Below are 26,944 nucleotides of genomic sequence, written 5' to 3'. Positions count from 1 at the left end.
AATAGTTGGGTGATTATGGGTCCCAGTTGCGTCGTTTTTTGCCCGGATCCTCCAACTATCGGTAACAAGCACGTAGTAAATCTTGATGTAGAACGGACAACCAATAGCTTTCGTTTTTGTGTCCCTCCGAACTGCATTCTCGAGATCCCTCGGCTGACTCTTTCGTCCCCTATCACACCTCAAATACCGGTAAGGCCTACCATCTCTATTTTTGCAATAAGATGCTTTAACAAGGACAAATCCCAGATTTAGGGCAACAGCATCCGCCCAGTCAGCGGCAGATTCGAACGTTGGAAAGACCGTGTCTGTGACAAAATGTTCACTGTAGTTCACACATTCGGCGTCGTTTTCGTTATCCGAACCCTAAAATAATAAAACCATCACAATATAAATAAATAATTATAACTACAGCAATAACAACACTAACAACAATAATAACAACACATTAATTACAATCCCACTAACAACAATAAAAACAATATTAATAGTAATAATTACACCACTAATTATTATAATAACAACAACTACAATTACACTATTAATAATAATAATAATAATAATAATAATAATAATAATAATAATACTAATAATAACAATAATAATAATAGCTAGACATTGGGGCTCGTGCTGCAGCTCATATCTTCACTAGGGTGGGTTTTGCTATAGCTAGAGGAGTGGGGGCTCAGATTGTATCTCGGCTACCCACTAATTTATTGTAGGTTGTATGACTTTGTTTTTGAGATATACTAATAATAATAGTAATAATAATAATAATAATAATTGTAATAATAATAATAGTAATAATTGTAATAATAATAATAATAATAAGAATAGTAATAATAATAATAATACTAATAATAATAATAACAATAATAATACTAATAACAATAACAATAACAATAACAGCATTAACAATAACAGTAAAAATATCAAAAAAATAAACCAAAACAAAACAAATCTGGTTCATTGCACATCCGCCTAAAAATTCCGGAACATTCAAGGAGGATCCGGAAATTTCAGGCGGATCCTCCTTGAAAGTTCCGGAATTTTTAGGCGGATGTGCAATGAACAGAAATAAAAAAAATTTGCTAACTTACAGGATCTTCCGACGATGCCTCCGGTGTGCGATTGTTGGCGTCGTTCCACATATTCAACCGACAGATTTATGGACAGAAAATTTTTTTGAGAAAAAAGTTCGATTTTGGGTGAATTAGCTCGGGATTTTTACGCCCCGGGTTTTTTAACAAAAAGTCAAATTTTCGAGCCTCGGTAAATTTTGTGAGAAGCTCGTGTTTTCTTACTGCAACCTCGGGCTCTCTTTTATAGAAAAAACAAGCTAAGGGCAAAATGGTAAACTCACTTCAATTTGCGAGCGATGCCTGGTAATTTGCGAGCGACGAATAGCAATTCACTTAAATGCACCTACCTATAATGGGTCACCGTATTTTTTCTGCAAAAATCAAACCAGAAATTACACTAATTTTTCTTCAATTCCCACCCACCTCCAATCTTCTTTCTCCAATCTCTACTCCAATAGCACCACCATTTCCGCCGGCTTCATCGGTGAAAATAAACGAAAACTCTAATAACAAAAGGAGAAATTAATGGCATGGTTAACCTTAAAGGATAGCTGACTTTTCCTTCCTCCATTGATTTCGATTTGTTCAATGTCGTAGTGAAAATGTGTATTTTTCACCATTGAAATTGAAGGTTGAAAGAGGAGAGAGAAAATCAGAAAATAGCAAAAGGTTGAAGGAGGAAAGAGAAAACAACAGTTAACCAAAGTTATATGTAATTTACACATACACCCCTTGATAAACTTGAAAGAGAAGAAAGTAGCGGGTTTGTCGAGCCAAATCAAACTTTATAGGTTTTTTCGGGCTAAACTCGAATTTTTAACTAAAAAATGCGTTTTTAGGCTTGTCCAAACCCGCCATATTTTCATGCCTGGCCAATATTGATCACCTCTACAAATTAGCTTTTCATGTTACATAATACTTAAAACTAATCTTTGTAGGTAGTTTGTGCCCTAATAGTAAGAAACTAGCTTGTACTTTAAGTATGTCTTAATTTCTTAATTATAGCTTTATAAATTTAATTTAATTTATAAATTAACCCCTCTTTTTGACAAGTTTTTTTTTTTTTTTTTTTAAATCTCTCCTTCTTAAAAATCTAGATTTAAACCTCTGCGTTGCACGATTTGCTCGTATTTTTGTAATATCAAAGATTTTCATGCATTTGTATGATAAAGTTTATAATTTTATTTATTATATAAATTTTTTATCATGAAATAAATCAATTATAATCCTACGTGGTGCTCTAATAATTTTTTTAAAAATAATAATCCTATGTGGCACTCTAAAATCTCAGGGAAAAAAAAAAACTTTCCTCTAATAGAATAGTTTGGTGTCCTAGGCGATACCTGGGTTGTTTAGTAACACTTTATTAAGATAAACATTTTCATTAGTATGCGAAATTTTAAACCACAGCATGACCATTCCAATTACTCTATGGTTCAATCTTCTAAACCGATTCAAACAGAACTGCAATGTCCGAATTAGTACCACTACTGACTGACATTATGATTGACAATCTTTCTCAACAATTAATTCCAAAATTTCCTTTCCCTCACTCAACTGGCATCCAGTAGTGACTACTTGACTTGGTATGAATCCCCAGCTTGAATACCTTTCCATTCTGTAAATATTAGCCATCAAGCCATGCATGTCGTTTGAATACATCAATGAAAACTTTCCCAAAGTGCATTTTGTTGTATCATAATTTATTTCAATTTGAAACTCGAAAGAAGAGATAGTATCTTGTTCAATTTCTTGAAATTAATCCCCAATTCATTTGTGGAATATCAAATTCACAGATAAATATAAGAAAATCTACAAAATGAGCCAACAATACTCATTTCATTTCAACAATAGAGCATTAAAAACGCCCTACAAATGTTTCTTTAGTTTGGTGAACGTGCAGAAAAACAAGTGTCCATTTCTCCAAAGGACGAAACCCATAAAAGCAGAGCACCTTCATTGAATTATTTCTAACTTATAGCACACTTGTGCCCTTCAAGCTACAAGATGCTACTATGTTATCCAAATTCTTTTCCTATTTCTGTAAATTATGCAGGATCCCTCAAAATTTGTAGACCATTTCTTTTGTATATCCAAGTTCCTTGAGTATTCCACTTACCTGCAAAATAGGAAACCGGTGCAACGAATCAATAATGATGAATTAAGTCAACACCAAATAGGAATACTGATGTGGGTTATCATAGAAAGTTAGCAACATCATGCGAGAAGCCACCTTAGGCAGCTCAATCATATACTCATTCCGCCCCCAAAATATAGGGTACAAATCTATATTAGGTCATCTCAAAGTAAAAATCCAATAAATGATACTGGTAGATAGTTATGGTATATTTTCTATATTATTTACTCTAAAAATGCACCCTATTAGCTAAGGATGGAGGGATTAGAAGTCTGAAGTAAGTCTTAAGACTATAGTTTAGGTTCGTAAATGTTTAAGCCGTTAATGTAGCAACATAAGTGTTTTTAGTACCTCTCCTTGAGAGTAATCTTTAGCCTTGTCTCCAGATATTTTTTGCATCATACCAGGAGGACCACATACCTGGAAATCAAAGAACAGATGAAAATTTGAACACTTGAGAGAGAAATTACTAACATGCTTAGGAACAAAGGCTTCAATTCACCTGATGTAGACGAAAATTCACAAACCATTGACTAATAGTTGAAAGAGCTATGTTTATCTTACCATGATGAGAGTATCGTCCCCAGGACCAGGTAAGCCTTTTGTGACAACATCCTTTGAGACATAGCCTACCCCGCCTCTCCAGTCCTTTGATGGATTGTCAACAATGTAGAATACCTATATATTTTTCATTGAAACCTTCAGCATCCCAATTTGTCATACTTGATGACAGAATTTGGTCAGTAATCAAACAACAGTACCTTAAAATTAGGGTGGCTAGTGGCAAGTATGTCAAGCTTTTGCTTCAGTAAAATATCATCAGGAGAGACATTTACATAGACCAGTGATACCTGTAAGATCAATTGATAGCTAATAACTATAAAAAACCAGATTCATAATACTCGTTTTTTTTTTTGACAATATTATAAAATTATTAGCCCTTTTTTCAAGTAAAGCCCCATACAAAGGAATGCTGAAACAGATTTTATACATGGTACCAAAGAAAAAGGGTAGCTAACTTGAGTTTTATCATCTGGATTCTTCAGGATAGCCTCAGCTACTTGAAGCATTGGAGTGACACCTGTCCCACCAGCAATCTGTTGCCAATTACAAGTACACAAAACATCAACCCACACAATACTTTTCATCTCATAAGAATATTTCACAGAAAAATAGGAACTAATAAGTTCATGTCACAACTATAAATAATGAGGAGTTTTCAAGTAGAGAGGATAAAGCCAAAGTTAACTACTAGTAATATTTTCTCATTTGAAACCCTATGTCAGATCTAACAAATTCTCAAAAAGGATATCACATTCCAAGCCGATGTGTTTCTTACCATGCCGATGTGTTTCTTCATGTTGGGAGTATACATGAGCTTCTCAATGGGTCTGCACAAGAATTCAAATAAGCAACTTGATCAATAACTGCACTAAAATCCTAACACTAGTAGAAAAAAAGAAATAGGCAACCCCCCTACGGCAACGGTTTATGAAAACCGTTGCTAACTTCATTGAGCGCCATTTTTAATATCCCCCTTTGGCAACGGTTAACCGTTGCCAACTTCCCCCAACACCTATGGCAACGGTTAACCGTTGCCAAATATAAATATTTTTTTTTTAAAAAAAAAAGGGGGGGAAGAGTTGGCAACGGTTAACCGTTGCCATAGGTGTTGGGGGAAGTTGGCAACGGTTAACCGTTGCCAAAGGCGTTGCCATTTTAAAAAATTAAAAAACGCGCACTCAGCTTCTACATACGTACTGTAGCCTATTGCATTTCTCCATTTTCGCTTGAAACCTCCAAAAACGCGCGCCATTGAAGCTCAATTCACTCCATTGAAGGGTCCATTGAAGCCATTTTGGTTCCTCATCAAGCAAGCGCACTCACTTCTTCTGTTCTGGGCTAGCTTGTTCTACTCCTCACGCATTCTCATCTCTTCTGTTCTAGGGTAAGTTCATCTCTTCTGTTCTACTCCTCACGCGCACTCACCTCTTCTGTTCTGGGCTTGTTCTACGCCCCAAACCATTATAGCTTCAATTATTTGCATTTGAATAAAGTTGTGGTGGTTCATTTGAATAAAGTTCTGGGCTTGCACTTGATTGTGGTGGTTCATTTGCGAAAATCGGCTATTTGAATAAAGTTGTGTGCTATTTGAGTAAATTTCTCCCTTTTCTTTTGAATGAATTAATTCCATTGTCTCCTGCAAACAACAGTGTGCAAGATGACAGCCCCCTCATATGGCTTTTTTCTTCTTTTCTGGCTACTCCTGAATTTCATCGTAACTGCCTCCACTGCTCTAACTGTATGTTAACTGTTGTATGTTATATGCTGTATGCTTGAATGCTGTATCTTTGGTGTGAATGAAGCAAGCTAGAAAAAAAGAGACTAAGAGGCATAGTGTGTACTTGCATTTGAGTTGCAATAAGCTTATATGGAGTAGTTAAGAAGTTTTTTCACTTCGATAAAGAATGTGGGTTATTATCATAGAGGGTGGATGTCTTTGTCGTTTGCATTTGAGTTGCAAAAAATTATATTGAGTAGTTTGTTATTTCTCTTCTTTGTTTACTTCCTTTTAAGGGTTGCTTAGTTTTGGAGAGAGAAGGGGGGTGGGGGGGGGGGGGTTGAGGGTTGAGGGTTTAGGGTTTAAGGTTTACGGTTTAGGGTTAGGGTTTAGGGTTTAGGGTTTAGGGTTTAGGGTTTAGGGTTTGAATATACTTTTCTTTATGAGTTGCTTCTCACTATATATATGCGTGTTTCAGGCTAAGAAATGGGTGTCAAGGGCTTCTAGGGTAAGATTATCAGTTTGGAGAGTGGGCGGAAAACATCCTGGTATGGTATATCTTACTCTGACTGTCCTTGTTCTTGCATTGCTCACTAATATCATTCTTATCTTTTCCCTTAATCTGGTTTTCTATTTGTGTTCTATATAGGTTACACTGAAAAAGATTATCAGGAATTTTTGGGCGAAGCATAGACCTTGGCATTGACCTTCTATTTGAGAGTGTTGAGCCTTTATAGGTACTCAGGTATATATATATAACTTTATGTGCACAATTTTTTAATTTGGAGATGGTGTGTGATATAACTTTGGTGCATCTTCTATCATGATGTGTGATTAAACCATTGGTTTTTAATTGATTGCATGTATCATCATATGCCTAGATACCCGTTCAAGGCTTTCTCATTAGGAGAAAGTCTTGAATAGTCCCCGGTTGGGACTGTTCTTGAACGTTTACTCTCACTTAGGTGGTGAATGTATGTCAGTTTTTTCGATTTTAAGGAACATCTTGGCTTAGCATTTCCTGGATCACCATGTTCTCTGGGTACATATGTGGGTAAGTAATTACCTACGTCGTGTACTTGGAGAACTGGGGGGAAATGCTGCCGGATTTTCCTTAAAATTGGAAATCTGATATACATTCACTAGTGAGAGTAAACGTTCAAGGATGGGTTAGGTTGGAGTGATAAGGACCCTTTGGAAGCATATATGCATTTTTGTATCTATATGAATGTTATATGCATGTTGTGTGTTTGAATTTGATTTGTATATATAATTGATGTAGCAATTATACATTATTCGTAATATGTTGCCATGTTTAGAGACAATTTACTTAATGGAGAGGGATCGTGGATGGATGTATGGTAGACGTGATACATTGGAATTCTTTAATGGGGTTCAAGAGTTCTGCGAGACGGCTTCATCTTATCAGCGCAGAATGGGTTTCGAGTGCCTCTATTGTCCTTGTGTTGATTGTAATAATGTGAAGGTGGTCAATAGTGTTGATATCATTAGAGATCATGTAGTTTGTCGTGGGTTTAGGGTTAAATATCATGTGTGGATTTGGCATGGTGAAGAAGGAGAGTACAGTGGGGATGTTATTGGGTATGATGTTGTAGACACCTAATTCGGTGTCTCCCAAAATGAAACCCGATGATGAAGGTTACATACTCGTTACAGTTACAATTGATGTGAATTCGCAAGGTGTGCACGGTTTTCTAAGCTTTGCCTAATTTCCACCCAAACCCTTAAACCATTAGCCCAAATTATTGTTCGTGTCTTAAAACCCTTAAATATCCATTTTCATGCCTTCTTGTAATGATCCATGATTTAAGTCCAATAATTAAAGCTTAATTGAATAAAGTCCAAATGCAATGTTTTAAAGATCGGATTAGCCCAGAAAAAACGGTTTATTATTTGGGTCTGATTCCTTTTCCATTGGATCGGGCTTGGAAAGAGATTTCCGGCAATATATTATGAGCTCAATTCCGAGTTATATTTTGAAAGTTATGGCTTTTTTACTGAACCCGGTCCAAGCTGCTACGAGAAAGACATTACGGGATTAATTAAGAATTAAGCCCAAATTATGTAAGTCCAAAATAATTAAAATCTGATTAAGCCCACATATTTAATCAGGTTTGTGATTATTTAATTTCCATGATTTTTATTAGAATTATTTATTAAATAATTCTTTTAATTATTAGAAAGCTAAATTGTTAATTTTTATCCTTTCAACAAATGGAAGTTTTATCTTCTTGATTTTATTTTGAAACTTAATATTAAATCACCACCTTTGATTTAAAGATAGAAAATTACATAATGGCAGCCTAAATCTGATTTTCAAAGGCTCAAAAGATTAATTTTCCATTTGGTTATCTATTTTCAAGATTAAAATATTATTGAATCTTGAAATCGGAATTTCCATACAGCAGTTCGGTAAAACTTTTACTGGGAACGTTTGGCTGGGAATCTGAAGCTGAAATTTTATATGTAGATCATAAAAACATTTATCTACATCGTGTCAAAATTTCAAGATTTTTGGATAAGAAACGAATCCTGTACGATTTTTACAAGTTGGTTGTAGTTTTAAAATCCGATAATTAACATGGCCGACTTTATTATATTGTGAAAGGATTAATTCTCTTTATTTTATTATTTGACTAAGGAAAATAGTTATTAATTATCTTCCTTAAATTAATTTGCAGTTATTTGGATTTAATTTGGATGGTTAAGTATTTTGATGATTATTATTAATAATTATCAATAATTATTTAATCTAGACCACTGGATTCAAATTATTCATTCTAAGCCGTTAGATTTATTTCATGGATCAATATCAACCTCTTGATGTGGCCAGCTATCTTGATTAAATTCTTCAATGATAATTATTTTTTAAATTAATCAATAATTATCCTTTGCTAAATTATTTTTCAACCAATAGAATTATTTTATTAAAACACCAAAATTTCTTATTGGTTGGCCAAGTCTCCTAACTAGTTTAAGCCACCAATTCTCTTCTATCTTTTCTACCATCCTCACCCTATAAATACCCAAGTCTTTCACCCTCAAATGACACACACAACAATTAATCAACCAAAAATCTCTAGAGTTTTGTATTGACAAACTCTCCTCTTCTCTCTCTTTCTCTTAGTTACAAAACCCCTTAGGACCTTGCCTCACGCACAAATCAAACACCACGCACAATCGAAAAACCGCAGCTTATTAAGCTACAAACCGCCACCTTTCACAGCAAACCGCCACCTATTCTTCACCATTGCGCCACAGCGTTGTTCCCTTTGCGATTCACATCTTTTGAAGCCCAAACGTAAAAGGTTTTAACCTGAGGGTTTCATCAACTCAATTTAATATTTTTATTATTTAAATTAATTATTTTAGTTTATTTTAATTATTTAATTATTTAAGCTTTGATTATTATTTTTCCTTGTCAATACTAACGGTTTATTTGCGTTGTTGGATTTTAGCAATAAATCAACGCACTCGAGGTGGGTTTTCTCTTAACTCCCTTTTTTCGATTTTATTAGTGTCATGCTAGGCTTTTAATCTTATTTGTTATTATTACGTGATATGAGCATGTTTATACTTATTTGTGATGCTATGATTTATTCGCTTTAATTATTGTTGTTGTTCATTATGTCTAAAAGTATCATTGATACTTGGACATATATGATTTATGGTTGAAATTATCGATATTGCTTCGTTATATTTAGACATAATTTATGTCTGGAATATTTATGATCATGTATATTGATTCATCTAGTAAAAAGAGCATAACACATTGTAATTTACAATGAAATATGCACATAAGGATAAAGAACATGTAATTGCAATCACTCTAAATCAGATAAACTAATAATATTGCTTAGTCTAAAATTTGATTAAATCGAAGCGATCACTTAATAATAGGATTACATGTGCATCTAAGATAGTCCTTAAAACACCTAGACTTGTTAGTAATAGGTTAAGGTTAAAACGTTGCAATGAATTGACTATAATGTATGCCATATACGCAAGATGTTCGAGTAGAGGCCAATTTAGGCGAATACGGCCTACGTGGCTTATGTTCGTACCTTCAATCCCCGAATCCTATTTCTTTGGTTACAAACCAGTAAAAATGGGTCGATCCGGCCTAATAGTGCCCGCGATCAGGGGTGTAACTAGGTCGTATGACCGGTTATGAGTTATCCCAAACTCATTGGCGACTCCGTCTAACATTTCAATATCATTCACGGTGACTAGCCAAAGGGTCATCGTAACACATGACACCAACAGTAGGGCGAAACGTAAAAGTTACGCAAAAATTCCCTACAGATGTGCATGATGATAGAAGCAATAATATCCGTGTGGACGAGGAATACAAGAATGATGAACATATTGATGATGATGGTGCTGAGGAGGGATTTAAGGATGATCATGAGGATGAGGTTGATGATGAAGGTGTGGATGAGATGATGCGTGGTTTTGAAGGTGACGTGTTTGAGTCATTATCGGAGGCTTCTAAAAAGCCTTTGTATCCTGGGTGCACAAAGTACTCCAAACTATCAGCCGTGCTAACTCTTTTTAACATTAAGTCGAAGCATAGGTGGACGGACAGTAGTTTTACTTCCTTGTTGAGCGTGTTAAGTGAGATGCTGCCAGATGGGAATGAAATTCCTAAGTCTTACTATTACGCTAAAAAGCTCATGTGTCCATTTAGTTTGGAGTATAAGAAGATACATGCATGTCCTAATGATTGTATTCTTTACCGAAATGAATATGAAAAATTGGAGGAGTGTCCAAGATGCAAGAAGTCGCGCTACAAGCGCAAGAGTTGCAATGCTGGTACGAAGGGACCTCCTGCTAAGGTGTTGTGGTATCTTCCCATAATTCCTAGGTTTAAGCGTCTGTTCTCTTTACCAAAAGACGCTAAAAACCTGAGGTGGCATGCAGAGGGAAGAAAGAAAAACAGAATGCTGAAGCACCCAGCTGACTCCCCGCAATGGAAGAACCTTGATATGAAGTTTGGGGAATTTGGTGATGAAGTCAGAAATTTAAGGCTTGGTTTGTGCACGGACGGGATGAATCCATTTGGCACTCTTAGTACCCAGCACAGCACATGGTCGGTACTTTTAGTGATCTACAATTTGCCTCCTTGGTTGTGCATGAAACGGAAATATGTAATGTTTTCACTCTTGATATCGGGGCCAAGGCAACCTGGAAACGACATTGATGTGTATCTTGCGCCATTGGTTGATGATTTGAGAAAGATGTGGGACGAAGGGGTTTCCGTGTTTGATGCTCATAAGAATGAGATGTTCACATTGCGTGCAGCTCTTATGTGGACCCTTAATGATTTTCCTGCATATGGCAACTTGTCTGGGTATAAGAATAAAGGGAAAAAGGCATGTCCCATTTGTATTGATGATACGCCAAGCAGACGCCTGGATCATTCTTTCAAGGAGGTGTATTTGAGGACAAGAAGATTGCTGAGGCGCGATCACCCGTACCGTCGGCAGAAAAAGGCTTTCGATGGGACGGTGGAGGAGGGGACTGCTCCTAGGCCACTGACTGGTGAGGAGGTTTACGCTCGGGTCAAGGGTGTACGAACAGTATTTGGGAAATCTGAAAAAGCGGCGGAATCAGTTGCTCTCTTTAAAAAAGAATCAATATTTTGGTTGCTCCCGTACTGGAAAGAACATGACGTTAGGCACTGCCTTGATGTAATGCATATAGAGAAGAATGTGTGTGACGCTCTTGTGGGAACGCTGATGAATATTCAAAACAAGACAAAGGACGGAAAGGGTGCACGTTTAGATTTGGAAAAGATGGGGGTGCGTCCAGAATTGTGGGTTCAGCAAAGGGTTAGTAAGGGAAAGGAACAGGAAAAGGAAAAAAGAAATGGGTTCGACAAAGGGAAAGGGGAAGAGCAAGGAAAAGGGAAAGGCCTCGAATGCGTCGAAGAAGAAAAATGAGGGAAAAGCCAAAGAGGGGAAGGCCTATTTACCTCCGGCTTGCTACACATTGTCAAGGGTAGAAAACGGAGGTTTTGTGAATGTCTGTATGGCATTAAGGTTCCATCAGGGTACGCATCTAACATGAAAAGATTTGTATCCTTAAATGGAGAATTGAAGCTGACAAGTATGAAATCCCATGATTGTCATGTTCTGATGCAAGTTTTTCTACCAATTGCAATACGTGGTATTTTGCCAAAGCACGTGAGGGAAGCTATTACAAGCCTCTGTTCGTTTTTCAATACAATATGTAGCAAAGTGCTTGATCCTTGTACCCTTGATGCTTTACAGGCGGATGTGGTTGTGACTTTGTGCAAATTTGAGATGTACTTCCCGCCCTCGTTTTTCGACATAATGGTGCATTTGATTCTTCATTTGGTGCGTGAGATTAAGTTGTGCGGTCTAGTGTTCTTGAGGTGGTGCTATCCTTTTGAAAGACACATGGGTACATTGCAAGATAAAGTTAGGAATCGGGCTCACCCGGAAGGAAGTATGATTCAAGGGACCGTGGCCGAGGAGATTGGTAATTTTGTGGCCGACTACATAGCCGTTGCTGAACCTATTGGTATTCCTACTTCTCGACATGAAGGTAGACTTGATGGTCATGGCACAATCGGGTCGAAACGAATGTCACCTGATCGAGAGAAGTTCTTACAAGCACACCTATATGTGTTGCACCATGTTGCAGATGTTCACCCATATTTAGACGAGCACATGGCTAGTTTGCGTGATGAGTTTCCGTCGAAAGGTGAAAGGGCACTGATGCAGTTGCACAATAAGAAGTTTGTGAGTTGGTTTCGTGATCGAGTGATGGGTGGAATGGATGAGAGTGTCACAGCTACAGTAAGGTGGCTTGCTTATGGTCCTAGGGATGATGTTCGCTCATTTGAGGGATATGACATAAATGGGTACACATTTTGGACTGAGCGTCAAGATTTGAAATCGTTGTCGACCCAAAACAGTGGTGTAACGGTTGTGGCATCGTCAAGGGAGTTTGCAAGTGCTAAGGATAAATCACCCGTTGATGCAGAGTTGTCATACTACGGTCGAATTCAAGAAATATGGGAGCTTGATTATTGTGACTTCACGATTGCTCTTTTCCGGTGTAAGTGGGTCGATAATATCAGGCGTAACGTCAAATTTGATGACTTTACTCTTGTAGATCTTGGCAACCTGAATGAGAGTGCGGAACCATTCATCCTTGCATCTCAAGCTAAGCAGGTGTTTTACGTATCTGACCCTGCCGACTCAAAATGGTCTATTGTGCTAGCCGGCAAAAGAAGAATCCTTGGCGTTGGAGATGTCGAGGATGAGGAAGAATATGATGCCTTTGATGACTCGGCACCTTTCACTGTTCCTAGACCTGCTGTGCTAAATGAGATAGACGACCAATCCAATTACATGAGATCAGACCACGATGAAGGAATATTAGATTGAGGTACTGTATATTTTCTGTTAGTTTGAATTGCAGGCGTAGAAATAATAAAAAAATCACATTTTAGGTGAAAATGAATGAAATTGTTGAATTACTTGCCCATTTTTCTTATATTCTTTTAAATTAATATGCTGACTTGCATCACCATTTTCAGAGTTTATTTGTATTATAATTCAGCAATTTATATATGATTATAAGTTTACCTTACAATTTAGCAGCTAATAACGTGTTATGTTTGTAATGACAGGTTTTAACATCTAATGGCGGACGATCGATTCCGTGTTCGAGTTGACGATGTTGAATCTAACTCAGATGATTCATCTAATGATGGGGACCAGCCGTATGATGTGAACAAGGAAACTGATTTGGGTGAGCCAGAAGATCAGGAGCAAGATGTATTGGAGAGAATGATAGATGACTTTGAAATTGCGGCTGAGCAAGCGCCTCCAATCGATAATGCCATTATGGAGCCGTTTCGTGAGGATCAAAGTGGAGCGGGGGTGCAGGCACCAGCGAAGAAAAAGCAGAGGGGTCCGACGACAGCTTTCAAGAAACCTGTCGGTCCTATGGTCTTGGAGTATGACAGTGTAGGGCAACCCTCAGGTAAATAGCGTCGTCAGTATGCTGGTCAAGTTGGGATTTGTGCGCGCAAAATCCCCATTACGCTTCGTATGTGCGACATACCTACAGGCTTGATTGACACGTTTTGGAATAATACCAGGGTAAGTTTGATTTGATGTGATTATTTATAAACAATTTCAATTTATTGTTATGTTTTGGGCAAACTAATAATGCTTGTTATTTGTGCTTGCAGAGTCTATTTAACATTCCAAATGAGTATGCCAAGCGAAGGGTGTTTGAATCCTTACTTGCGGCAAGATTCAGAAGCTTCAAGTGTAACTTAGTTCGTCGGTTTATCACAAAGAAACTTGTGAGAAAACCAAATAACAAGAAAGGAGATGCCAGTGATGATGATGTCATCGATGAAGATAAACTCCCATGGCAAATATGGCCTAGCATCTCGAAGGATGATTGGGAAGCTTTCGTTCTTCAAAAATGTAAAAAAGAAGAAATCGTAAGTCTAAAGAACTCCGATGAAAATTGCGTTGTAATTTATCGTCTTTTGTATTAGTAATGAAACTAACCTACCTTTTTACGCAGGAAATGAGGGAGCAGAATTCCCGTAATGCAAAGCAAAAGCAATACCACCATCATATGGGAGCAATGACGTATGATGAATGGAGGGATACGTGGGTGAGTGAAGGAATATACCCAACAACGCTTCTAGGGTCCTCCACAGCGCCATCTGACTCCACGACCAGTACTTTGGTGAGTCGTGCTGGGGATTTCTTTTGCTCTATGCATTCGCGGGACAAGAAAACCGGAAAATGGTCCATCAAGGCTCCGGAAACCAAACTCATGACAGATAAGCTAGTAAGCAACTATGAACTAGTGAGCTACATTTTTCATTTGCATGTTTATCACTTTATATAAACATTTACTTCATGTTGCCATTTTGTTTTTGCTCAAGCTTGAGTACACCGGAGAGCTTGTTGAAGGCAAGCTCGTCCCGACGGTAGAGAAGGACCCCTTCACCTTGGCTATGGGAAAGCCCTACCATCCGGGACGGGTATTAGGTGCTGGGGGAAGCTTGCTAGGATGGGAGAAGGTAATGGGTCCCGAATATACCAAATCTGCAAGATCCCGAGCAAGTGTGAACTCGCCACAGAAAAGCGATGCAACAGTGGCTTCAATTAAAGAACAAGTGCGCAATGAGATGCGCGAAGAGTTCAATGCATGGGTGAAGCAAATGAATTTCCCGACCTTGCCCTTCCCCTCGACAACACCGGTGGACTCAAGGGGGCTTGATACTCCGACACCTCATGACTTTCCTATTCTGCAGGTGATTATCTGTTTCTGTTGCTGTTACTGTTTCCTATTCTACTGTTTCTATTCTCATGCTGTTGTTGTGTTGGTTGCTGCTGTTCTGTTGCTGTTTCTGTGTTGTTGTTGTTGCTGTGTTGCTGTTTCTGTGTTGTTGCTGTGTTGCTTCTGTTGTGTTGTTGTTGCTGCTGTGTTGGTTGCTGCTGTTCTGATGCTGTTTCTGTTCCTGTTTCTGTTGCTGTGTTGTTGCTGTGTTGCTGTGTTGTTGTTGCTGCTGTGTTGTTGTTGTTGCTGTGTTGCTGTTGCTGTTGCTGTGTTGTGTTGTTGTTGCTGCTGTGATGGTTGCTGTTGTTTCCTATTCTACTGTTTCTATTCTCCTGCTGTTGTTGTGTTGGTTGCTGCTGTTCTGTTGTTGTTTCTGTGTTGTTGTTGTTGCTGTGTTGCTGTTTCTGTGTTGTTGCTGTGTTGCTTCTGTTGTGTTGTTGTTGCTGCTGTGTTGGTTGCTGCTGTTCTGATGCTGTTTCTGTTCCTGTTTCTGTTGCTGTGTTGTTGCTGTGTTGTTGTTGCTGCTGTGTTGTTGTTGTTGCTGTGTTGCTGTTGCTGTTGCTGTGTTGTGTTGTTGTTGCTGCTGTGATGGTTGCTGCTGTTTCTGTGTTCTGTTGCTGTTTCTGTGTTCTGTTGCTGTTTCTGTGTTGTTTCTGTGTTGCTTCTGTTGTGTTGTTGCTGCTGTGTTGGTTGATGCTGTTCTGTTGCTGTGTTGTTGCTGCTGTCTTGTTGCTGATGCTGGTGTTGCTGCTGTGTTGCTCTGTTGTTGTGTTGTTTCTGCTGTGCTGTGTTGTTGTTTCTGCTGTGATGGTTGCTGCTTCTGTTGTTGTGTTGTTTCTGTTGCTGTGTTGTTTCTGTTGCTGTGTTGTTGTTTCTGCTGTGCTGTGTTGCTCTGTTGCTGTGTTGTTTCTGTTGCTGTGTTGTTTCTGTTGCTCTGTTGCTGTGTTGTTTCTGCTGTGTTGTTTCTGTTGCTCTGTTGTTTCTGTTGCTGTGTTGTTTCTGTTGCTGTGTTGGCTCTGTTGCTGTGTTGTTTCTGTTGCTGTGTTGTTGTTTCTGTTGTGCTGTGTTGCTCTGTTGCTGTGTTGTTTCTGTTGCTGTGTTGTTTTTGTTGCTCTGTTGCTGTGTTGTTTCTGCTGTGTTGTTTCTGTTGCTGTGTTGTTGTTGTGTTGTTGCTGTGTTGCTCTGTTGCTGCTGTGTTGTTGCTTTGTTGTTTCTGTTGCTGTGTTGTTTCTGTTGCTGTGTTGCTCTGTTGCTGTGTTGCTATGTTGTTGTGTTGTTTCTGTTGCTGTATATCAACAGCAACAGCAACAGCAGAGCAGCAACAGCAACAGCAGAGCAGCAACAGCAACAGCAGAGCAGCAACAACAGCAGCAACCAAACAGCAGCAACACAACAGCAGCAACACAGCAACAGCAACAGCAAAGCAGCAACAGCAGCAACACAGCAACAGAAAAGCAGCAACAAAAACACAGCAACACAGACACAGCAACACAGACACAGCAACACAGACACAGCAACACAGCAACACAGACACAGCAGAGCAGCAACAGCAGAGCAGCAACACAGCAACAGCATGCAGAGTTGCAGCAACAGCAGCAACAACACAGCAACAGCAAGACAGCAACAGCATCAACAACACAGCAACGCTCGGTTTTTCCTGTTTTTTTGTCTGCACTCGTTTTGGTTTTTATTTTTCCTTTTTTTTTTAAGCAAGCACCTGACATATGTAGTTATGAATATTGTAATGAAGTTGTTGCCTATATTCCTAATTGGTGCAGGAAGAGACCCGTTGTGAACTTCTTCACCCGGGCGAATCATTTGATGGACCTTTGACTCTTGTTGCCTATGGTAGTGCACAACCGGCCGAACAAGGTACGGTCCATTTGCGTCCTCTTCTGCCTGAGCATTATTCTGTCGGGATCCATTCTGTGGTTCCCGGGTTCGAGGACATCTTAAAACTTGTGCCCATGGAGGAGGATGAGTTCACTACACTTTAGGCAGCAAAAGGTAGTTTTGTGCAATGGCCATCCGCTTGGATACGGTTGATGAACCAGGTAATTAAGATTTAGACTTCACGCTTTAATCTATACCCGATTTTCTTCGCAAGAGTTGGAACGAAATCTTTTCTAACCATTTGTGTTATTTGTCTTATTAGCCATCGAGGATAAGCCAAACTCCAAAGAAGAGGGTGGAGGGCCCAAAGGCGAGGAGTGACCATGGCTCGGTTAGTGGAAAAGCGTCGATGAAGGCAAGCTCACGAGGTTCAGATGCGCAAGCTACTCCATTAGTTGAAGACACGGTGCTTCAATCGCTATCTCAAGAGTTAGCTTATTTGCACAACCGTGTTTGCGTGTTGCCTAATGACAGCCCCATCCAAATTGAACTTCCTAAGGAACTGTTCCACTACGATGATGATGCAACCGCATGGCTATTCAAAGAAGATGTGAAGGAATTTCTAAGCGGTTCAATGCTTAACATTTCCCTCATTCAAATATCCATGAGGTAATTGAACTGGTACTCAATTTAAGTTATTCAGTACCAAAAGCTGTGTTTCTGTCGTTTCGTTTTCGATTAACATTTTGTTATCATGCATGTAGAGCACTCCAGGAGCAAATATGGGAGCTTGAATCTCCTTGTCAAGTTGGGTGGTTGTGCCCTGAGCAGATGTCAACTGCTAGGATCTTAGGCAACTCCGCTGACGTGTTGTACTATGCTGAACGGGGTATCAGGCAATCAGTGAGTGCAGGAGACAAGTTCATATTCGTCCCATACTATGAGGAGTACGTCTGATTATGCTAGTCAAGTTCATTTGTTTTCCCAATTTATTTGTTGTAACAGGCTAACTATTGATTTGTTTGTCTCGTGTGTAGTTCTCATTGGACCCTACTTGTGATTTGTGTTTCCAGTAACACAATCTTCTACTTTGATTCTGCTCGGTTACCTCAAGCTCGAAAGCGCCTCGTGAGGTCCATACTGCAAAGGTAAGCATCTCGTTTGTTTCACTTCTTGTTATTCATTTTCATATCTGAACTCATATGAATTGATTATAAACGTCAAATTTGAACTTATTACTTTGATTTTTTGTAGTACCATGAAGAAGATAAATCCTCGATCTGCTCGAGGTCCTACATGGAAAGCACCCAAGGTAATTCACCCATGATGTTCTGCTTTGTTTCATGTGCTTTGTTTGGTTATGTTGTGCTTTGTTTCATGGAGCTATGCATTTTGATTCATTTGCTTTGTTCCTCATGCTAGTGCGCACAACAGGAAAACGGAGTTGACTGTGGCCTATACGTGATGAGATTCATGTATGACATAGTGATGAGTCATTGTACAGACACACGTCAGCTTGAAGAGGTATGCCATTTTCGTTGAAATTGCGTCCCAAAACCTCATACTTGCTCTTTTCTTGTAATCTCAAGCATTAGTCACCTATAACTAAGTGATAATGACATGTTTTAACTAGTTTTGAGTTCAATAGACAAGAATTGTAGAAAATAGGTATCCCAGTAGCCAAAATGGCCTTACTTGAGCCATTTTGGTTGAAATTGCGTCCCGTAACCTCTTACTTGCTCTTTTCTTGTAATCTCAAGCATTAGTCACCTATAACTAAGTGATAATGACATGTTTTAACTAGTTTTGAGTTCAATAGACAAGAATTGTAGAAAATAGGCATCCCAGTAGCCAAAATGGCCTTACTTGAGCCATTTTGGTTGAAATTGCGTCCCGTAACCTCTTACTTGCTCTTTTCTTGTAATCTCAAGCATTAGTCACCTATAACTAAGTGATAATGACATGTTTTAACTAGTTTTGAGTTCAATAGACAAGAATTGTAGAAAATAGGCATCCCAGTAGCCAAAATGGCCTTACTTGAGCCATTTTGGTTGAAATTGCGTCCCGTAACCTCTTACTTGCTCTTTTCTTGTAATCTCAAGCATTAGTCACCTATAACTAAGTGATAATGACATGTTTTAACTAGTTTTGAGTTCAATAGACAAGAATTGTAGAAAATAGGCATCCCAGTAGCCAAAATGGCCTTACTTGAGCCATTTTGGTTGAAATTGCGTCCCGTAACCTCTTACTTGCTCTTTTCTTGTAATCTCAAGCATTAGTCACCTATAACTAACCCCAATTATTATTATTTCACTTCTACTAACTCACGTTTTGTGTATTCTAAGTTTTGCAAGGGGCAAACGGGACTTCCATACACGAGCGAGGAACTCCATGTAATTCGGGAGATGTTGGCGACCTACATCACATTTAATTTGTAAATATTGTCATACATTTTTGTACTATATCATCTCTTCATCAATCCTAGGCTTAGCTTATTTATTGTATAGTATACATGAAACATTTTTCTAATTTATATCATCTCTTGCGATTGTTATTATTAATTATTTATGTTTTGTTATTAATGTTACTAATTATGGTTACTATTATCATATATAATAATAATAATAATAATAATTATTATTATTATTGTTACTATTATAATATTAATATTTATTATTATTATTAATATAATAATAATTATTATTATTATTGTTACTATTATAATATTAATATTTATTATTATTATTAATATAATAATAATTATTATTATTATTAATAATAATAATAATATTGCAGCAAAAAAAAACACAAAAAAAAAAACAGGTCAATATTAGTGCAGCCAAAAAAAAAAATCAAAAAAACAGGTCATTGGCAACGGTTAACCGTTGCCAATGTTTTAAAAAATAAATAAATAAATAAAAACAGGTCATTGGCAACGGTTAACCGTTGCCAATGTTAAAAAAAAAATTAAAAAAAAAAAAAAAAGCGCGCATTGTCTTTGGCAACGGTTTTGAACCGTTGCCAATTTATTTGGGATTTGGCAACCCTCAAATACTCAACGGTTCAAAACTGTTGCCTTTGGGGGGTTATGAACCGTTGCCAATTTGTTGGTTTCGTGTAGTGTAACCAGCACTAAAAAAAAAGGCGGAGGAGCTTACCCTTTGACTTCTACAACATCACCAGGTTTGAGTTTTGCAAAATGCTGGCTCATCTTACCTTCTGGATATATCTGTTTTTAAACAGAGTGGTTAGCTAACAACTAAAAAAATGAAATGTGGAAATAAGTCTACAATAAAAGTTGACGGACCTTGATCATCAAATCAAAGTACCCTTTGGAATCGGGATCAGAGATGGGAGTGTACCTGAAAGCAATTTGCATATAAATCAGGAATACAAAGCCGTAGACCCCCAACAAAAAAAATAAAAACCATCCATTTGACATTCTACATGTAAGATGGAGAGATACGGCATTCCATCAAAAGACATGTTTCTACTGAAAATTGGTTTAATAACCATGTTAAAAAAACCTCTAACATAGAAGAAGTAGACTTATCATGGACAGGAATTCAGATCTAGCTTTCATGTACTAAAACCAAATTCCAAAATGTAAACTTGAAAAGACAGAAGCACAGGATATCAAACATGTACCCAACAGAGGAATTCCCTTAGTGGAAAAGAAAGTCAGAGCCAAGTTCTGCATGTAACACTACCACATATGGGATCATAAAGAATCCATGACAGGCAAAACTTTCCAGAGCTTCTTGCAAAGAAGGTCTTTAATGGTACAGTAGCGAAACAATGTGAAAAATGTGTTGGCATGCTGCGATTGAATATATTAGTACCAGAGACCCAGAGTTGTAGATGAAGCCTCCTTGGCTCCTTCCATTCTCTGTTCACTACTAAAAACTAAAGACACCAACCTTCAAGAACACTCTTAATGGAAAAAGGCTTCCACATCTCAATTTCTAAAATTTGCTGCAGTAAGACTGTAAGAGAAAACTTTCAAAACAAGATTACAGTAGAGATGATAGCAATCCTAATTATGCGTTTGATTTACTCTTAGATTTAGGATGCTCAAACTGCATGAAAATGGTGTTTATGACCCAAACAAGCATATGAAGATTTACAATAGAAGTGTTGGTATATTATTATCCTTTGAATCATTGCTGAGACAAAGAAAGAAAACTACTGGTGTTAATAAAAAGTTTTACAAATCCAATATTTTTAAGGCAGGATACATATATTTATAAAAAGAGACTAATTAAGTTTAACTGTCAAGTACATGTCAATGGGTACACAGAATGTAAGTGCAAGATGTAGTTGGATGTATAGCAAGACAGATTAATAAAGCAGTTTCTGAAATATGATCCATCTATGTCACACTAGACGATATATTCCTATTAGACCCAAAGAAATTATAAATAATCATGTATTGCTCAAGAAGACACTTACGGTCGAACGACATATTTCGTTTTCCCTTCATCATTTTGCCCTGTAGGAGCTCTACAAAGAAGCATGATTGTTTAGAATATGCTTGCAAAGAAGCAATGTGAAGACCTAACACGGCTTCAGAATCGAATGAGAACCTACAGTTTCAGAACATCAATTATATGACATTACAAGAAAGTATTCAACACTTTTATAAATCAAAAGCAAAAGAAACTTCAACAAGCATTAAACAGGAGTATAACCTGTAGAGCTTCGTATTATGGCTGACAGTTGCAGTTTCCTGCAGTTTGAACTCAAGCCACTTATCTGGATTCAGTGCTCGAACTTACACAAGTTTTTCAGTCAAGAGATAGATAGAGCTAGGAGAAGTGGAGAACAATCATTGTAAAAATAAAATGAATTATCAATTAAGGTAGGTGCAGAATCAAAAAAAAAAAAAATCCTTTCCACATCCTGATCATCCTCTTTTTGTCAGAAAAGGGGTAGGCAGTGGGGCAGATAAAAGAGTTAAACTTGGCAGGTTAAAATCTTACATGAAAACAGTGAACATAGGAAAGAGAGGTGGAAGGAAATACCAAAGTAAGGCACCAAATGTATATATAGAATCTATGTTATTAAGTTGAGAATATAAAAACTTGTTGAGTAATTTGTATACATTCTCTAACCGTAAACAATCAAGCATTAGACATGAAGAGCAAATCAATCCATAGAGTAGCATAGGCCAAGAATAACACCACTTAAGCAATGGTAAAAAGAAAACTTACCAACTTTCTTCTGCGTTTCTTCATTGATTGAATCTAGATGAGCCTGCAAAGACATAATGGTAGCATCGTAAAAACCAATTTGTGACTTGGCCACAAAACATAAAAAAAAAATTAAAAAAATAAAAAGTCAAATCTTATTTATATAGGTTTCTCAAAACAAGCATATTGGATGTGCAAAATGAAAGAAGTAACATATTCGATCATACACATCATAGAATTTGACATAATTAACAAAAAGCTTCACATCAAAAGCCCCAAATACAACCAAAGAAATGAAAGCCTAGCAAATTGGTCGTGAAGATCATCCAATTACAGTCCCAACCAAAGGGGTTAGACGAAAACATAAGCATTGATACTCGATATTCAGTATCTGACAATATACTACTCATAAGATTCTCTCCTCAAATTAATCCAAAATTATCGAGCCACAACCATTTCGACATCCATCAACAAAATACACCCAGATGCTCCCCACTAATCATCCAAAATCCAAACTGGAACCTAACACACCATAGATATCAGTTCCATCATCACTAATCAATTAAGTATCAATGAATACTAATCTATAAAACCATATCAACATATCATACATTCATACCATTATTTAAAAATCCTGTTAATCGACAATATCACATTCAAAGAAGCTGCAATTGCAAACAACAATGATACCAATAACCAATTTACTGAGCTGCATACATACCAAAAATATATATTGACCCATTAATCCATTTTGACAGTCAAAACCAAATAACAGGGATTAATAACCCCCCTCAGACAATAAACAAAAACACAATAAATTACCAAACAATCAACAAAATTAAAGGGCATTGTATTATAAAATGAGCAATTGATGGAAATCCCATATATAATTAAGCCATAAATATACCAAATTTGGGGAAGAAGTGAGGTAATAAAGTGAGATTCCTCCAGTAATTGAAGCGGCAATCACTCCAAAAGGGGTACGAGAGGTATAAGGAGTGGAGTTTTGAGAGCCCTTAAATGCATTGGAAAATGCAACTGGAGCTGCTTTTGCTAATCTTCTGAAGAACAATGTCATTTTTTCAGATCACAAATTCACATAAAAGAGAAAGACAAGGGTTTAAGAGCTGAACACGACAAAAGTCGAGAAGGAAGAAGAAAAGAATCTGCTAGACTAGTTTTTTCCAGAAGAGTATAGTAGCTCTAAAAGAAAGTTGTTAAACGACGCCCTTATTTTACTGTAAACGCCCGCATTTAAACATAAATGAATAAATATGCCCTCGTGTATACTTTATATTTTTCTTCCTTGGCCTCCAACTCAATCGTACATTCTCTCATCCAAACAAACCACCACCAACCGAGGGCAAGGTCATCAGACACATCGTCGGAATTAAAGTCGTTTTTTTTTGTAGGTCAAACGCCTAAAATTTTCAAAAGAAGCGCCTAGAATTTTCAAAAGCCCCTATGAGATTCAAAAATTTTAGGCGATTTCACCCGTAGAATATTCTACGGGATAAAACGCCCAAAAAAAGTATATTCAAATTCAGTTAGAAATTTGATTTATACTTGCAACAGGATTGGAAATATTGAATGTTAATAAGCAACCACTTTAAGGCCCCTTACAAACATAGTCTACAATTATATATCATGCCTTTGAGAGGATCAAAAGGATAAGAAAATCTTCACCTTCAATGATAGCAGAAGCATATATAGCTCAACATAAAAACATAACTTAAAATTAAACTTCTAAACTTTGTGGAGGGTATTTTCTTGTGTCCAGGGTAAGGAAACATCATCAAGTGAACCAAGGAGGGCTGATAGGAAAAGAGCTAAGGGCCGAAGAAGCACGTAAGATACACAGCCCAAGAGTGAGTGATCAGACAAATGTTGCAAAGGAAGCAACAACAAAATCATGCCTTGAAGGGTCTGTAACTGAGCTCACAAGCGCACAGCTGTCAAGTCAGCCACAAGACCTGTCACAGTCCTATAGCCGAGACAAGGATGTAATTTTGAGATGTGCAGATGCTTTTTGATGTATATATAAACCAAAGTTTGGTGCTGTTTGATCAAACAATTGGTTAAGTTTTTTTGGTGAGACAAGTGTACTTGTTGGGAACTTGGTACAAGTTAACTTTTGACGTAACCTTCTGAAACAGTATGTTTGGGTTAATATATGCCTTTTATTGTTCCTAATTTTACTACTTTATTCTTGTTAGTTTCCCTAATTTTATTACTTTGTTCTTGTTAGTGCACCATTAAGTGTTAATAATTAATGAAACAGGGGAGTATAACATAAAGCAAACACTTTTATTATTATCAATTCAAATTACATCTCACAACTAAGTTCTCATTGCAACTCACACACCCACTCTTGAACTACATCTATTTCAAAACAACAACCAACAAGACTAAATACATAACAACAACAATCTTAACAACCATATGAACAAAATCAGCAAAGTCATCTGTCTTCTTCATGAACTCAGTGAATTCTGCCCTTAATAGTTGAACATATGCTGCTTCTAACATGTCACCAGATCTGCCACCAACATCCCTTACAATATGTTCATCAAAGAGTCACAAGAGCAAATCACAGAGCCTGCACTTGTAATAGGCCCTTCCAGGATTAGCTGCTGAGTTTGAGAACTAATGTCTGCAGATCTTGGAGGATTACAATTGCAGGTAATGGTTTTAACCCACACACCTCTTAAATTTCTGTTGCTTGCAAAAGATCTTGTGCCAGAAGAGGAAGTCATTGCAGATTTAACTTTAAAAAAAAATTGAGAAAGCAAAAAAAAAAACGAAAGAGAAAGAGAAAGCAAGAAAAACGAGAGAGAAGAGCATGTATTTATAAGGTTAATGTGGTGGGAATTGATTTTAGGAGGGAAATGTTGGAGGGAGATTAAATGGGAGGGCATTGAAGTCTTTTCCTCATTTTTCCAACTAAAACATTTCAAATTAACTAATTAAATATTTTATTAACGGCATGCTTACTGTAGTAATTAGGTGAAAATTATGAAGATACCGCTGATAATAAAAATTTAATGATGAGTATCAAAGATAAAAGCCAAAAGACGGAGGTATCAGTAATAATTACCCAAAAATTCCAAAAGACTCACCTCCTCTATTTATTGGACGGATCCGAGCCATTTATAACTAGGGCGGGTTAGGTTTTTTAATGGGCGCTAATTGTCAATATAAGACGAAAAAAAACGGACGAACGTAGCCCTCTACGGCCCTTCCACCTCCTCCTCTCTCAACGTTCTCCATTGAAGCGCGCACTCAACGTTCTCCATTGAAGCGCGCACTCAACGTTCTCCATCGAAGCAACTTACGAGGTAATTTGTTGTTTCTTTTTGTAATCATCATGTCAATTTCACAATCTAGGTTTTTTTATTGATTTAATTGTCAGTTTAGTAAGTTTAGGGTTCGACAATTTGAACTATTGATTCTAATTCTAATATAACCCGCGATTATGTTGTTAGAAAAGAAAATTATGACCCTAATTCAATAATTGAATCAATTGTACCTTTCTTCCCTTAAATCATGTGATTTTTGAGGTATAATATAATTGAAACTTTTTTTTTTTGGTGAAGGTGTTTTAATTGAAACTATGAAATCACCTAAATTTGTGTTCTTTTCTGTATTGTTTCTCTTGTGAGTTTTTTTTTATTTTTTTGGGTGGATTATATTGATTGATATGATATTAGTGATAATTCAGCATTATATTGATTGATATGATATTAGTGATAACAGGTTGAGATGGATAATGGTAAGTTTGTAGAAGATGGAGTTGGTTTCTCGGGAGTTGAGAAAAGTCCATTTGGTGATTTGTTTTCGGTGAGAATAAAGCATGATGCAGTTGACAAGTTTGATGTTTATGGTAACATTTTTGTTGAAGATGAAGATGGTACTTTTTGCATCTTCAATCGACAATTTGATGATGCCAGTCTTATAACTGGTTCCTTGCCTCTAGCTTTTAATCGGTCACTCCGTGCTAGATCAATTTTCACTCTCACTTTTGATCTCAAAGATAGAGATGGTAATACAATTGAGGGCAAAGTTGTTGCAAAATTTACTACAGGGAAAAATGGCAATTTTAAAAAGTTGGGTGTTGATCGTATCTTTGGTAGTATGGGTTGTGCAACCATATATTACACTTTTAACCAAGCAGCAGGTTTTTATGCTATAAAGGATGCTATTCTAATGAAACATTCTGCTAACTCTGAAGATGACAGTTGGGTTCGCGGAACCATTGTTTTTCAGTATGGAAGGCCGTTTGATTCTCGGACTCGTTCTCTTGCAACCCAAGACTTAGAGGACGATTGTCTTGATATTGTGCTATTTAACGCGACAAACCCTGTGCCATTGATATTGGATCATACGGGTTCTTGTTACAACATTCCTCTTCTAAGATCGCATCTGGTTGTACCGTATGGTTACTCCTCAATCATGAAATTCGACTTGGTTTATTCTGATAAGGGCAAGGTCGAACTTATTCGATTCAATAAAGACATTCCAAAGTATCCATTAGGTTTTAAGATGATCGTTTCTGACAAGGAAGGGGATGACATGCTTGTCAAATTGATGCTTGAATTACTTATTTTTTAATCATAAGAAGTTAGAGACACGGTTCTTAGAATTAACTCCCTACCTTTGTGTTATGTTTGTATTGGTTGTCACTTGGTAATTGGGATTGAGATTGGGATGGTTTAATTCCCATGTTTTAAGTACTTTGTACTATTATTATAACTTTGATTTTAATTACTCTAAATTAATTCCCATTATAAGGGATTATCTTTTATTGAATTCTCAATCACAAATTCCTAATTCGATTTTCATCCTCTAATCCCTAAACTGTCATTATCATCATTTAATTAAAATATTGATTAATAAGTCTTGTGTACAACGGATGTACATTAATTTTATTGTAAAATGGTCGGTTTGAGCGTAACTTTAACTATTTTTATGGTAACTTTAACCATTTAAAGGGTAACTTTTAATTTGTCGCTATTTTAATGTGTAATTTCTTATAGATACGTGATTACATAAT

General features: G+C 37.1%; 2 protein-coding genes and 1 pseudogene across 5 annotated transcripts; 2 read left to right on the top strand and 1 right to left on the bottom strand.

Annotated features, from left to right (window-relative positions):
- Positions 1 to 2,899: 2,899 nt before the first annotated feature.
- LOC110707926 lies at positions 2,900 to 23,192 on the bottom strand (annotated as a pseudogene).
- On the top strand, positions 7,684 to 18,168 carry LOC110707925. Of its 3 annotated transcripts, XM_021886008.1 has the most exons (10): positions 7,684 to 8,826; positions 8,977 to 8,997; positions 13,185 to 13,659; positions 13,752 to 14,012; positions 14,099 to 14,371; positions 14,469 to 14,840; positions 16,645 to 16,920; positions 17,022 to 17,646; positions 17,737 to 17,847; positions 17,954 to 18,168. In XM_021886008.1, exons 3-7 carry the CDS (start codon positions 13,609 to 13,611, stop codon positions 16,861 to 16,863), a joined length of 1,176 nt encoding a protein of 391 aa, XP_021741700.1. In that variant the 5' UTR covers positions 7,684 to 8,826; positions 8,977 to 8,997; positions 13,185 to 13,608; the 3' UTR covers positions 16,864 to 16,920; positions 17,022 to 17,646; positions 17,737 to 17,847; positions 17,954 to 18,168. The 3 variants fall into 3 exon arrangements, with proteins under 3 accessions (XP_021741700.1, XP_021741701.1, XP_021741699.1); XM_021886009.1 differs by having other exon boundaries at positions 7,684 to 8,997; XM_021886007.1 differs by lacking the exons at positions 7,684 to 8,826; positions 8,977 to 8,997 and adding an exon at positions 12,628 to 12,940.
- Positions 23,193 to 25,049: 1,857 nt separating the features above from the next.
- Positions 25,050 to 26,678, top strand: LOC110707924. Of its 2 annotated transcripts, none has more exons than XM_021886005.1 (2): positions 25,050 to 25,229; positions 25,639 to 26,678. In XM_021886005.1, the coding sequence occupies exon 2, from the start codon at positions 25,654 to 25,656 to the stop codon at positions 26,500 to 26,502; it is 849 nt and encodes a 282-aa protein (XP_021741697.1). In that variant the 5' UTR covers positions 25,050 to 25,229; positions 25,639 to 25,653; the 3' UTR covers positions 26,503 to 26,678. The 2 variants fall into 2 exon arrangements, with proteins under 2 accessions (XP_021741697.1, XP_021741696.1); XM_021886004.1 differs by having other exon boundaries at positions 25,051 to 25,229; positions 25,648 to 26,678.
- Positions 26,679 to 26,944: the final 266 nt, after the last annotated feature.

Source organism: Chenopodium quinoa, unplaced genomic scaffold (assembly GCF_001683475.1).
Source record: "Chenopodium quinoa cultivar QQ74 unplaced genomic scaffold, ASM168347v1, whole genome shotgun sequence".
Lineage (NCBI taxonomy): Eukaryota > Viridiplantae > Streptophyta > Magnoliopsida > Caryophyllales > Amaranthaceae > Chenopodium > Chenopodium quinoa.
Note: the sequence above shows the minus strand (reverse complement) of the source record. Positions and strands in the feature narration are given on the sequence as shown.